The sequence below is a fragment of the Chiloscyllium plagiosum genome, chromosome 15 (genome assembly GCF_004010195.1).
Source record: "Chiloscyllium plagiosum isolate BGI_BamShark_2017 chromosome 15, ASM401019v2, whole genome shotgun sequence".
Taxonomy (NCBI): domain Eukaryota; kingdom Metazoa; phylum Chordata; class Chondrichthyes; order Orectolobiformes; family Hemiscylliidae; genus Chiloscyllium; species Chiloscyllium plagiosum.
The window spans coordinates 46,511,946-46,524,965 of NC_057724.1; the positions used below are offsets into that span (position 1 = coordinate 46,511,946).

The window sequence follows — 13,020 nt, forward strand, 5'->3', positions numbered from 1 at the left end:
TCCTATGGAGAACCTTGTCGAACACCTTACTGAAGTCCATATAAATCACATCTACTGCTCTGCCCTCATCAATCGTCTTTGTTACTTCTTCAAAAAACTCAATCAAGTTTGTGAGACACGATTTCCCACGCACAAAGCCATGCTGACTATCCCTAATTAGTCCTTGCCTTTCCAAATACATCTACATCCTGTCCCTCAGGATTTCCTCCAACAACTTGCCCACCACTGAGGTCATGCTCACCAGGCTAAAATTGAAAAACACCTGGAGTTTAAGAGGTTTAGAGTGTAGGTTTGTTCGCTGAGCTGTAGGTTTGATATCCAGATGTTTCATTACCTGGCTAGGTAACATCAGTGGTGACCTCCAAGTGAAGCGAAGCTGTTGTCTCCTGCTTTTGATTTATATCTTTCTCCTGGATGAGGTTCCTGGGGTATATGGTGATGTCATTTCCTGTTCGTTTTCTGAGTGGTTGATAGATGGCATCTAGATCTATGCGTTTGTTTATGGCGTTGTGGTTGGAGTGCCAGGCCTCTAGGAATTCTCTGGCATGTCTTTGCTTAGCCTGTCCCAGGATAGATGTGTTGTCCCAGTCGAATTGGTGGTTTTTTACATCCGTGTGTAGGGAGAGGGTCATGTCTTTTTGTGGCTAGCTGGTGTTCGTGTATCCTGGTGGCTAACTTTCTTCCTGTTTGTCCTACATAGTGTTTGTGGCAGTCCTTGCATGGATTTTTGTAGATGACGTTGGTTTTGTCCATGGGTTGTACTGGGTCTTTTAAGTTTGTTAGTTTTTGTTTGAGAGTGTTGGTGGGTTTGTGTGCTACTAGGATTCCGAGGGGTCCTAGTAGTCTGGCCCTCATTTCTGAAACTTCTTTGATGCATGGTAAGGTGATTAGGGTTTCTGGCTGTGTTTGGTCTGCTTGTCATGGTTTGTTTTTGAGGAATCTGTGCACTGTATTATTTGAGTATCCGTTTTTCTTGAATATGTTGTACAGGTGGTTCTCCTCTGTTTTCCAAAGTTCGCCTGTGCTGCAGTGTGTAGTAGCTTGTTGGAATAGTATTCTGATACAGCTTCGTTTGTGTGTGTTGGGATGGTTGCTCGTGTACTTAAGTTCATGTACTGCAGATAGTGTTCAACTCCCTAAAAGGGAGAGTATCAGAGCCACAGGCAAGGAAAAGTGAAAAGTGACTTTCGCTACAGGATAATAAAAGATTGTGACTATCATTGCAGTATTTTAGTCAGAATAGAGGATTTTTGAAAAGTATCTAATAGAGTTTTCAAAATTACAGGACAGTGAAGGACTATTCCTTGTATTTGGCACATTGGTAATAAAGGACAAGGGTCATAAGAATTATGGAGAACTTTTGCACCAAAGACTAGACTGCTTTACAACAACCGTATAAAAGGAGGCAGAGACCAAAACATCATTTAAAAGAAAACAGAATAAAGTATCTGAAAATAGTATGAATTGACACAAAGGGCAAGGAAATGTGATTAGAGTAGATATCTCTAACTGAGGAACTGGCACAGCACAGGAGTAATAGATAAATATCCCGTTGTGATGTGGCTACCAAGATTGTGTAGTTGGCATCTGTGAAATTATTGAACTTGCATTTTCAGGAGAGATGATAGGAAGAAAAAGAATTTTAAAATCTACAGAATACACAAAGTCCTCTGCAATGGTCTCAATCTGCCTAACCTTACAGATTAGGAAAATATAGGTTAGAAAAATCAACAGTTACCAGGAATGAACAACAACCCCAATTTATACATGAAATAATGATATAGGTTATAAACAATTTAGATTATCTTGGTCTGATTTTAATAGTATCTCTTCCTCACATATAGACAAGGCAAGAAGGGTCTGCCGCTGATGGAATCATTCATAGCAGTTATTGGGAGCTTTATTGGGATGCGTGCCCTATGCTCATTGTCCTCCCACTCTCCCTGATCACAGTCGATATCCCTCCCTTTACACCTCTTTTTCTTTCTTTTAGTCACCAAGGTACATGCCAATTTAATCACTTGCTTTTACAAGACTTTGAAATTTGTCTGTCAACCTGTAATAACACTGCCCAATTTTTTGATGCCCGCTGACAAGGAATGATCTACTTTGGGCAATTTGAAAAGGTAGCAAGTTAGGTAAAGACTCTTGTTCAGGTGTTGCCTGGTTTCAAATCCATTCTTTACTAATAGTCTGCTTTGTCTGTTGGCCTAGTTTCTACAAGCACAGAACTCAAGCATAAAACTGCCACTAAAATGGAATTCGTAGCCAGAATCTGGCATTACAAATAGAAATCAGATAGAACAATAATACAAAAGAAGGGGCTCTTCCAAGACCAAAACTGTGCCACATTGTTGTGAAAGAGGACTTTAATGACTTAAGTAGTGTTGATATGGGCATTGGATGCCTGAAACAGAAAATGCACTATTCCTCAAAGTAACACCCTACATTTTTAAGGGCACGACATAACACATGCTCGGGAATGACTAAAAAAAAAGGAGGCAAATTATTTGGAGACAAAACAGAATTGTAGAATTGTTTCAACACAGGAAGCCATTCAGCCTGTTGTGTCAGTGCTGGTCCTCTGCAGGAACAATTCATCTCATGACACCCACTGCCCTCTCCATAGCCCTGCATGTTTCCTTTTCAGTTTGTGATCGAATCTTGAAAACCTCAATTGAACCTGCTTCCACTGCACATTCAAGCACCCCATTCTAGCTACTTGCTGTACAGAAATTACTCAAATCCATGCCTACTCATTCTTAAACATTACACCAATGAGAACAGTTTCTCCAGAAATACAGTGCCCACACTTCTCAGTTTTGAATACCCCTGTCAAATGTTATTTTATTCCATGAGTTTGAACTTGCTTACAAATCAGTTGCATAACACTTTATCCAATGCTTAATGGAACTGCTTGCACTCAGTATTAGCATTACCGTCATCAATCCGATCTCTTAGAAAAGTATTCAAGCAAGTTAGTGAAAGATGATTAGCTCGTAACAAATATTGACGAGTGTGACATATACACGATAAAAAATTCTCTTTCATATTACAAGACCACAAAATTTACAAAGAAAATTTAAGATTTATCCAATGGTGAGAAAGAACAGTTAAAAGCGATCATATTAAATCTGAAGATCTGCTAAATTCAAAGAGACAAATGCAAGATGTTAAAATAAAAGTTGTAATACATAAAGTTGGACAGTGGAATAGGCACGACGGGAAGTTACTCAGGCTGCTTGTAAACTAACTTCTTCCATGTAGAGGATGGTGTGTGCACAGAGTGGGCTGCCAAAAGAAATGGTGGAAGTGGGTACAATCATGACATTTAAAATGCACCAGATGGGTACATAAATAGGAAGGGTTTTGAGGGATATGAGCCAAGTGCTGGCAAATGGGACTAGATTAGGTTAGGATATCTGGTCATTGTAGAGAAGTTGGACTGAAGGGGCTGTCTCTGTACTGTAAAATTCTATGACTCTATATTAGTTGCAGGAAAGATCAGATTTAGAGTCATAGACACGTACGGCACAGAAACAGTCCCTTTAGTCCAACTTGTCCATGCCGACCAGATGCTGACCCTTTCAAGCCTCACCCTAACCTAATCTAGTCCCATTTGCCAGCACTTGACCCATATCACCTTCAACCCTTCCTATTCATATAGCCATCCATATATCTTTTAAATGGTGTAATTGTACCAGCCTCCACCACTTCCTCTGGCAGCTCATTCCATACACGCACCACTCTGAAAAAGTTGTCCCTTAGGTCCCTTTTGTATCTTTCCCCTCTCACCCTAAACCTATGCCCTCTAGTTCTGGACTTCCCACCCCAGGAAAAGGACCTTGTCTATTTATTCTATCCATGCCCCTCATGATTTTATAAACTTCTATAAGGTCACCCCTCAGCCTCTGACTCTACAGGGAAAACAACCCCAGCCTATTCAGCTTGCCCCTATAACTCAAGTCCTCCAAACCTGGCAACATCCTTGTAAATCTTTTCTGAACCCTTTCATGTTTCATAACATCTTTCCAATAGGAAGGAGACCAAATTGCACGCAATATTCCACAAGTGGCCTAACTAACATCCTGTACAGTCACATGATTTTCCAACTCCTATACTCAATGCTCTGACTAATAAAGGAAAGCATACCAAACGCCTTCTTCACTATCTTATCTATCTGCAACTCCACTTTCAAGGAGCTATGAACCTGCACTCCAAGGTCTCTTTGTTCAGCAACACTTCCCTGGACCTTACCATTAAGTGTATAAGTCCTGCTAAGATGTGATTTTCTAAAATGCAGCACTTCACATTTATTCAAATTAAACTCCATCTGCCACTCCTCAGCCCATTGGCCCATCTGATCAAGTTCCTGTTGCCTTCTGAGATAACCTTCTTCGCTGTCCACTACATCTCCAATTTTGGTGTCATCTGCAAACTTACTAACTCTTATGTTTACATCCAAATTATTTATATAAATGGCAAAGAGCAGTAGACCCAGCACTGATCCTGTGGCACACCACTGATCACAGGCCTCCTGTCTGTAAAGCAACCCTCCACCACTACCTTCTCTCTTCTAGCTTCGAACCAGTTCTGTATCCAAATAGCTAGACCTCTCTATATTCCAGGAGATGTAATCTTGCTAACCAGTCTCCCATGAGGTACCTTGTCGAACTTCTTACTTAAGCATGTGGATGTAGGTTTGCTCACAGAGCTGGAAGGTTCATTTCCAGATGTTTCGTCACCCTACTAGATAACATCTTCAGTGGGTTGCCGGGCAAAGCACTGCTGATGTTTCCTGCTTTCTATTTATATGTTTGGATTTCTTTGGTTGGTGATGTCATTTCCTGTGGTGATGTCATTTCCTGTTCTTTTTCTCAGCGGGTGGTAAATGGGGTCTAACTCGATGTGTTTGTTGATAGAGTTCTGGTTGGAATGCTATGCTTCTAGGAATTCTCACGCGTGTCTCTGTTTGGCTTATCTTCGGATGGATGTGTTGTCCCAGTCAAAATGGTGTCCTTTCTTATCTGTATGTAAGGATACTAGTGAGAGAGGGTCACCTAGTAGGGTGACGAAATGTCTGGAAATGAACCTTCCAGCTCAGTGAGCAAACCTACATCCAGAACCTCAACTTGAGCTACAAATCTTCTCAAAGCCTTACTGAAGTCTGTATAGATCACATCCACTACTCTGCCCTCAAGGCTGTTGGAAAAGAAATCGGTGATTTTTGCTTATAATTTCAAAATGCAATCTCACCACAAATCTTTGTGATTACTTCTACGTTTGAAGATTGAAAATTTGTAAATTTGGAGAGTTTTGTTTCTCTTTCCATGATCCAAAATATTTTGTTTTTGCCAAATTATGATTCCCAGAATAGCCAATAAATTATTAATTATTAATAATCAATATGTTAAAACAATAAAGTATACATACTACTTTACAAATGATTTTCAAGATATTTCTGAACAAAAGTACATTAAGACAAATAATATTGCTGTTTATACCTTTCACAATAAAATGTAATACATAGCAAATCAAACACTGTTTCAAAAATTTACACTCAGCACAGCCAAACACTTTACAAGAATTGAGCACTTTGCAAGGTAAAAAATCTAAGAAATAATACATGTTTCCACTATTTAATTCAGAGAGTACAGCACTTATCTGCTTTAAACAAAGGTGTGCTGTTTAAGAAAAAAGAATTTCAATAAAAAGGAAATCAGTCGTAGGTCTTCATTGTAGTCAACGTACAGAGGCTATTAAAAAAAGATTGTATTAAAAATTATTTAAAACTGTCTGCCAAAGATCAGTATTCATACCTTAGCATGCAGTCTATACTTTATTCTTACACAGGATATTAAAACACAGACTTCCTCTCACAATACTCAAGCATTTAAACACAAGCTTTGTGTGGCTTAATCAAATCCTGATCTGAATTTTTCTTTTTTTTTGAATCTCAGTGGTGTTCTGCACTATAGATCTTCATCTTTATTTCTCAATGGGCCATTGCATGTTATACTTAAGAAGACCTATTGCTGTAGTTGCTTTAAACAAAAATTAGATTTAGTACAATTAAATCTTAGAAATGATAAACTCTTATTATAAAATTACACTTTGATCAATGCTATAGTTAAGTTCCAATACACACAGTCATCTATTTGAATTTGTAATAAGCTTCTTGATCTATTTCAAATACATTCTTAGAACATTGGATCTTTTAGAATTCCACACTGAATATTCACGTACCATATATTCTGATCACAGACCTAAAATATGTTTTATTGTCCACAGTTAAGAATACCAACTTTATTTTCAAATTATAATAGTAGTAAAAGATTTACTCTTTGCTACTTTTAGATAATTTTTTTTACCATCACTGGTGTAAGAACACTCAATGAAATTATATATAGTCTCCAGTGAACAATGGAAACTACAATGTATAGTTTTGTATCACTGACAAAATGTGTCAATGCTTCAATTGATGCTACTGTATAAATACCAGAATAATTAGAATATTGTCTATTTAACTTAGTATTGTTTCAACAACAGCTGAGATTTGTTTTATAAATTGCAGGAACAACTGTAAAAACATATTCAAATGCTTGTAAATCACCTTATCCTCAGGCTTTGAAGAAAATTACCCCTTGAGCAAAAAATTCCATTACTTAGTTCTTAGCAATAGTGTAATGTAATTGTATTCATCTCCCAGAATCTCTCTCCCTTTATCTATTGATTGATGAAGCAAGCTATTGTCTACTTCATGTTTTAATATCAAATTTGTTGTTTGAATTTTACATTTTGAAAGTTAATACAAAACTCATAGCCAAATTGTAAACCTTCAGTATTATTTTTCAAACACCTTTTAAAGAAAAATTAGCAATCAAAAGGAGTCAGGGTAATGAGCTGTTTCAGTGCTATAGTCAAACTATTTGTTAGTTAAAACACTACAATTAATTATGGCATTTCAAAATTTCAACCCCCTTCTGGTATATAAAACATGTAACTAAACTAAAATATAGATGTTTCTAATGCTCATTTTTTATAATTTCATAACAAACCCTGAAACAGATACAAAATCAGCAGTGTTGTATTAAAATAAGTAGTGTTATATCAAAATATTTACCTTTATCCTAATAAAAAGCAAGTACTTTTATTTCACTACATTCATTATCTATTCCTCCAGCTCAAGTGCAAAGCCCCAAATCCAACATCAACCGAAAGCAAAGGCCTGGATGATTTATGTAGCACAAAAGGCCCTGGTGGTGCTATTTGTGCGTCTCATAGCAACAAGTGCAGTTTCAGATCTCTCTCTCTCTCTTTCTCCCCCTCGTCCTCAAACCTTGGCACACCATTTCAGATACATAAAAATGGGAGAATTAAAAGGAATAACCAACTAAGGTCAGTTTTAGTGTATGTATAAACATATATATGGGGTTGGGTGGGGGGGGGTACACACTCACCTTTGCTTTCCTGAGCCCCTCCTGTGTCTCTGCTGCCTGCTCTATATGGACCCATCTGCTGCTCTCTGCCGCAGGCCCAGCGCTGATCTTCACCCTGAAGAGCCTCTCTATGTGAGGGATGAGGTTCTCCAGCCTACCGCTGGCACTCAGTGGGATCACGAAATCCAGCATTCTCTTCCCCTGACCTCGATTCCGTAAACCGGGCCGTGTTTTCTTCAAAGGGTGACAGTCCGGAGTACAGATCCGGAATCGACCCCCCCTCCCCCCCCCAACCCAAACTCCTCTGCTCCGTTAGACCTACAGCAGGAAACGGCTGATCCTCTGCCTCCTCCTCCTCCTCCTCCTCTTCGCCTCACTGCTACCTCGCTCGTTCATGATCCTGCGTCTCTTTTCTCTCTTTCTCTATTTCCTTCAATACTCGACACTTCCCTCTACAGGCTCAAAATGTGCTTCGTTTGCCTATTTGTTTACAACTCCATCTATTGACTTACCCATTTTGCTTGGCCATTGGCTTGCTCCAATACCTGGAATTATATTTAAATGTCAATTAAAAATTAATTATGATTTATAAATTGTATATTAACAAAATAAAAATGTCCACATTTGTGCATTTATGCATTTTATATCATACCTTAGCATTGAATTGTTGTGGTTCTTTTCATAAACTGTATACACAGATTCTCAATCTCTACTTAATCAAAGTACAGTAGCGCCTCGACATACGAACGACCCCGTTCTAGAACAAATTGGTTTACAAACAGGATTGTACGTAAAATTTTGCTTCAACGTACGTGCAAAATTCAAGGTACGAACGCAAAATGCCCATGTGCGACCACGTGGTTTCATTGTTCTGCTTTGCTACACACATTTTGAATGCAAAACTCTCGGGCCCCGTGTGATCTCATTCAGTTCGTCTTTGGCGCGTGCGCTATGAACATCGTTCGTTGCTACGTCCAAGCATTCTTATGCTATCCGAACAATGGGAAAAATTGATTCAGTCGTAAGTCGAGGCGCTACTGTATTGGAATACATCGATAAATTTCATATCATAATAATTCAAGTATAAACCAGCGTAGAATAAGTCAATCTTGAAACATTGAAAAAAGCATGATTGGGGGAAAGCAGGATTTACAAAGATATATGTTTTTCATCTGGAAACAAATTCTTAAGTTTTAATTTATATTCACAGAAACATTTTGTTTCACGTATAAAGGTTATTTTAAAATTCATTGACTACTGTTATACAATTGCAACCATTATTCATGTCGAGCAAGATTCAGAAACAACAGTGCAATGATAGTCAAATGATAGTTTTTGGTTGCATTGTTTGACTCAAGAAGATTGGTCAAAGAACTTTTTGGTTTTCTCATATAGCATCCTGTGACTTTCAATCAGCCTTGCTTAGACAGCACACGTCTAAAAAATTAGAAGATTTATAGACTCAAGTCCCATTCTAGTGACTTTAATGCAAAATATAGGCCAATACTTCATGCAGTATTGTAGTTAGGATAGTGAAGAAGACATTTGGTATGCTTGCCTCTATTGGTCAGTGTATTGAGTATAAAAGTTGGAAGGTGATTCTGCCACTTTTGGAATATAATGTGCAATTCTGGTCTCCCTACTATAGGGGGAAACTTGAAAGGGTTCAAAAAAGATTTACAAGGATGATGCCAGGGTTGCAGGGTTTGAGCTATATGGAGAAGCTGAATAGGCTGGGACTATTTTCTCTAAAGCATCGGAGGCTGATCTTATAGAGTTTTATAAAATCATGAGGGTCATGGATAGGGTAAATAGATAAGTTCTAACAACAGGTTGATTTTAAGAAGAAGGATGTGTTGGAAATTTTGAAAAACATAGAAATAGATAAGTCCCCTGTGCCAGATGGGATATGCCCAAAGTTGCTACAGGAAATGAGGGAAGAGATTACTGTGCTGTTGGCAATGATCTTTGCATCCTCATTGTCCACTGGAGTAGTGTCAGATGATGAGAGAGTAGCAAATGGTATACCCTTGTTCAAGAAAGGGAATAGGGATGATCCTGGGAATTACAGACCAGTCAGTCTTACATCTGTCATGGGCAAATTATTGGAGAGGATTCTAAGACAGAGGATTTATGATTACTTAGAAATCAATAGTTTGATCAGAGATAGTCAGCATAGCTTTGTGGGGAGCAGGTCATGCCTTGCAAGCCTTATTGAATTCTTTGAGGATGTGACAAAACTCACTGATGAAGGTGGAGCAGTGGATGTGGTGTACATGAATTTTAGCAAAGCGGTTGTTAAGGTTGCCCATGGTAGCCTCATTCAGAAAGTAAGGAGGCATGAAATACAGGGAAATTTGACTGTCTGGATACAGAATTGGCTGGCCCATAGAAGACAGAGGGTGGTAGTAAATAGAAAGTATCTAGCTTTGAGCTCAGTGAACAGTGGTATTCTGTGGGGATCTGTTCTGGGACCTCTTTGTGATTTTTATAAATGACTTGGAAGAAGGAATGCAAGGGTGGGTTAGTAAGTTTGCTAATGGCACGAAGGTTTGTGGATAGTGCATAGTGTGGAGAGCTGTTGTGGGTTGCAACAGGACATTAGATTGTCAGAGATGAGATTAGATTCCCTACAGTGTGAAAACAGGCCCTTCAGCCCAACAAGTCCACACCAACCCTCCGAAGAGAAACCCACCCCTCTATATTTACCCCTGACTACTACACCTAACACTACGGGCAATTTAGTGCAGCCAATTCACCTAACCTGCACATCTTTGGACTGTGGGAGGAAATTGGAGCACCTGGAGGAAACCCATGCAGACACGGGGGGGATGTGCAAACTCCACACAGACAGTTGCCCAAGGCGAGAATTGAACCCAGGTCCCTGGCGCTGTGAGGCAGTAGTGCTAACCACTGAGCCACCGTGCCACTGACAGGATGCAGAACTGGGCTGATAAGTTGCAGATGGAGATCAATCTAAAAAAGTGTGAAGTGATTAATTCTGGAAATTTGAATGCAGAATACAGGGCTAAAGGCAGGATTCTTGGCAGCGTGGAGGAATAGAGGGATTTGGGGTCCATTTCCACAGATCCCTCAAAGTTGCCACCGAAGTTGATCGTTGTTTAGAAGGCGTATGGTGTGTTAGCTTTCATTAGCAGGGGGATTGAGTTTAAGAGCCATAAGGTTACACTGGAGCTCCTTCAAGCCCTGGTTAGACCACACTTGGAATATTATATCCAATTCTGGTCGCCTCATTATAGGAAGGATGCAGAAGCTTTAGAGAGAGTGCAGAGGAGATTTACCAGGATGCTGACTGGACTGGAGGGCATGCTTTTTACGACACGGGGTAAACTCCCCTGCTTAATTGAAACCAGCAACACAGAAAAGATTTATCCCATGCAGCAATCTGTGAAAATCCAAGAGGGCAAGAACTACTTAAAGGTAAACTTAACAACTTTAATTCTTAAAATATAACAGAGAATAATTAACTAACAACTATTTACAACTCCTTCATATAACCTATCTTTTACTTTCTCTTCTATAATACTAGACCCCCATTAAAACTCCGATTAAGATTTGCCAAAAATTCAAATTTCAAAACGAGCCAGTGGTCAAATCTTCTTTTTATATCTTCCTCTGTAGATTTGCTCTCCAGGTCGGTGTTGATGTTTTTCTCTGTGTAAATTCCTTCTCTAAAATGGTACCTCTCAGAGTTTTGACTAGCAGCCTATATCTGTTGGTCTTTTGGCAGTTATCTCCCAACTGTTCAATTTTTGCCGGTCTTATTACCCCAAGCATCAGATTGTGTCATTGTCAATATACTAAGTTCAAACTTACTTGGAGTTTGTTTTTTTGGGGGTATAATTTAAACTTAGTGGCCTAATTCAAATTTGTTTTTGTCTCCAGGCAACTTGGCAGCTACCCAAGTTGCTGGAGCACATGTTACATTGTATCTTATCCAGAACACTTGGTGCTGTCAGGTAGTTCTGCCAGCTTTTAACTCTCTTAAACGTACAGTACACCCACATCTTCAATACACCTACCCCCAGAAGAAAAAATGAACCATCGTAATGAAAAGATGGCTTCATTTTTTTCTATCTTTTAAACACATTACCCAAACATACCGATAACTTTAATCTAAGTTCACCTTAACTACTTCTCATAAAACTGTATATAAATACAGACAAATCTCATTTAAACTTTAGCAGTTTAATCTGCAATAACGCATCTGCGATTACATTCTTACAACTGGCAACATTATTTATTTAAATTTATTTAAATTATAAGTCTGTAACACAAGACTCCAACAAAATAGTCTCATATTCTTGTCTCTAAAGCGTTCTAAGAATGTAAGCGGATTGTGATCAGTGTACACAACTGTCTCCAACACATTCTTAGTGACATAAACATTAAAATGTTGTAACTTAAAAATGTGTTGCTGGAAAAGCGCAGCAGGTCAGGCAGCATCAAAGGAACAGGAGAATCGACGTTTCGGGCATAAGCCCTTCTTCAGGCTTATGCCTGAAACGTCGATTCTCCTGTTCCTTTGATGGTGCCTGACCTGCTGCGCTTTTCCAGCAACACATTTTTAAGCTCTGATCTCCAGCATCTGCAATCCTCACTTTCCTCCTAATTAAAATGTTGTAAGGTCAGTACCAAACTCAATAGTTCTTTTTTGATTGTGGAGTATTTCCTCTGGTGGATGTTGAGCTGCTTCGAAAAGTAACCAACTGGCAGTTCAATCCAATCCTCCTGTAGGAGTACAGCTCCAACTTCTATGTCACTACCATTGATGGGGACTTTAAAAGGTTTTGAAACTGGTTTGGTGGTTAATATTGATTTCAAATGGTCGAAAGGCATTGTTCTGTACACCGAAACTTTGTGATCTTCTTCAGCAAATTGGTTAATGGTGCCACTATACTGCTGAAGTTTGGAACAAACTTCCGATAGAATCCACTGAGCCCTAAGAATCGAAACACCTCTTTCTTCAAGGTTAGTCATGGAAATTCCTCAGTGGCCTTCATCTTTGCATTCCGTAGGGACAACCTTCCATGACTATTATGATGCAAGAATGTCACCTCTGCTTTCGTGAATTCAGTTTTATTTAAGTTTATCACCAGTTTTGCTTCTCATAGTCATAGAGTCATAGAGATATACAGCATGGAAACAGACCCTTCAGAAACAGACCCTTCGGTCCAACCTGTCCATGCCGACCAGATATCCCAACCCAATCCAGTCCCACCTGCCAGCACCCGGCCCATATCCCTCTAAACCCTTCCTATTCATATACCCATCCAAATGCCTCTTAAATGTTGCAATTGTACCAGCCTTCACCACATCCTCTGGCAGCTCATTCCATACACTTACCACCCTCTGCGTGAAAACGTTGCCCCTTAGGTCTCTTTTATATCTTTCCCCTCTCACCCTATAACTATGCCCTCTAGTTCTGGACTCCCCGACCCCTGGGAAAAGACTTCGCCTATTTATCCTATCCATGCCCTTCATAATTTTGTAAACCTCTATAAGGTCACCCCTCAGCCTCCGACGCTCCAGGGAAAACAGCCCCAGCCTGTTCAGCCTT

The 13,020-nt window shown here is 39.3% G+C and overlaps 1 protein-coding gene across 1 annotated transcript in view; it reads right to left on the reverse strand.

Annotated features, from left to right (window-relative positions):
- zc3h12b (zinc finger CCCH-type containing 12B) overlaps positions 1-7,870 on the reverse strand; it is a 93,122-nt gene extending 85,252 nt beyond the window's left edge. Inside the window, exon 1 of the mRNA XM_043704839.1 lies at positions 7,461-7,870. Coding sequence (XP_043560774.1) covers positions 7,461-7,631 — 171 coding nt within the window. The 5' untranslated portion in view covers positions 7,632-7,870. The remainder of the gene's footprint in view (positions 1-7,460) is intronic.
- Between the last annotated feature and the right edge of the window lie 5,150 nt (positions 7,871-13,020).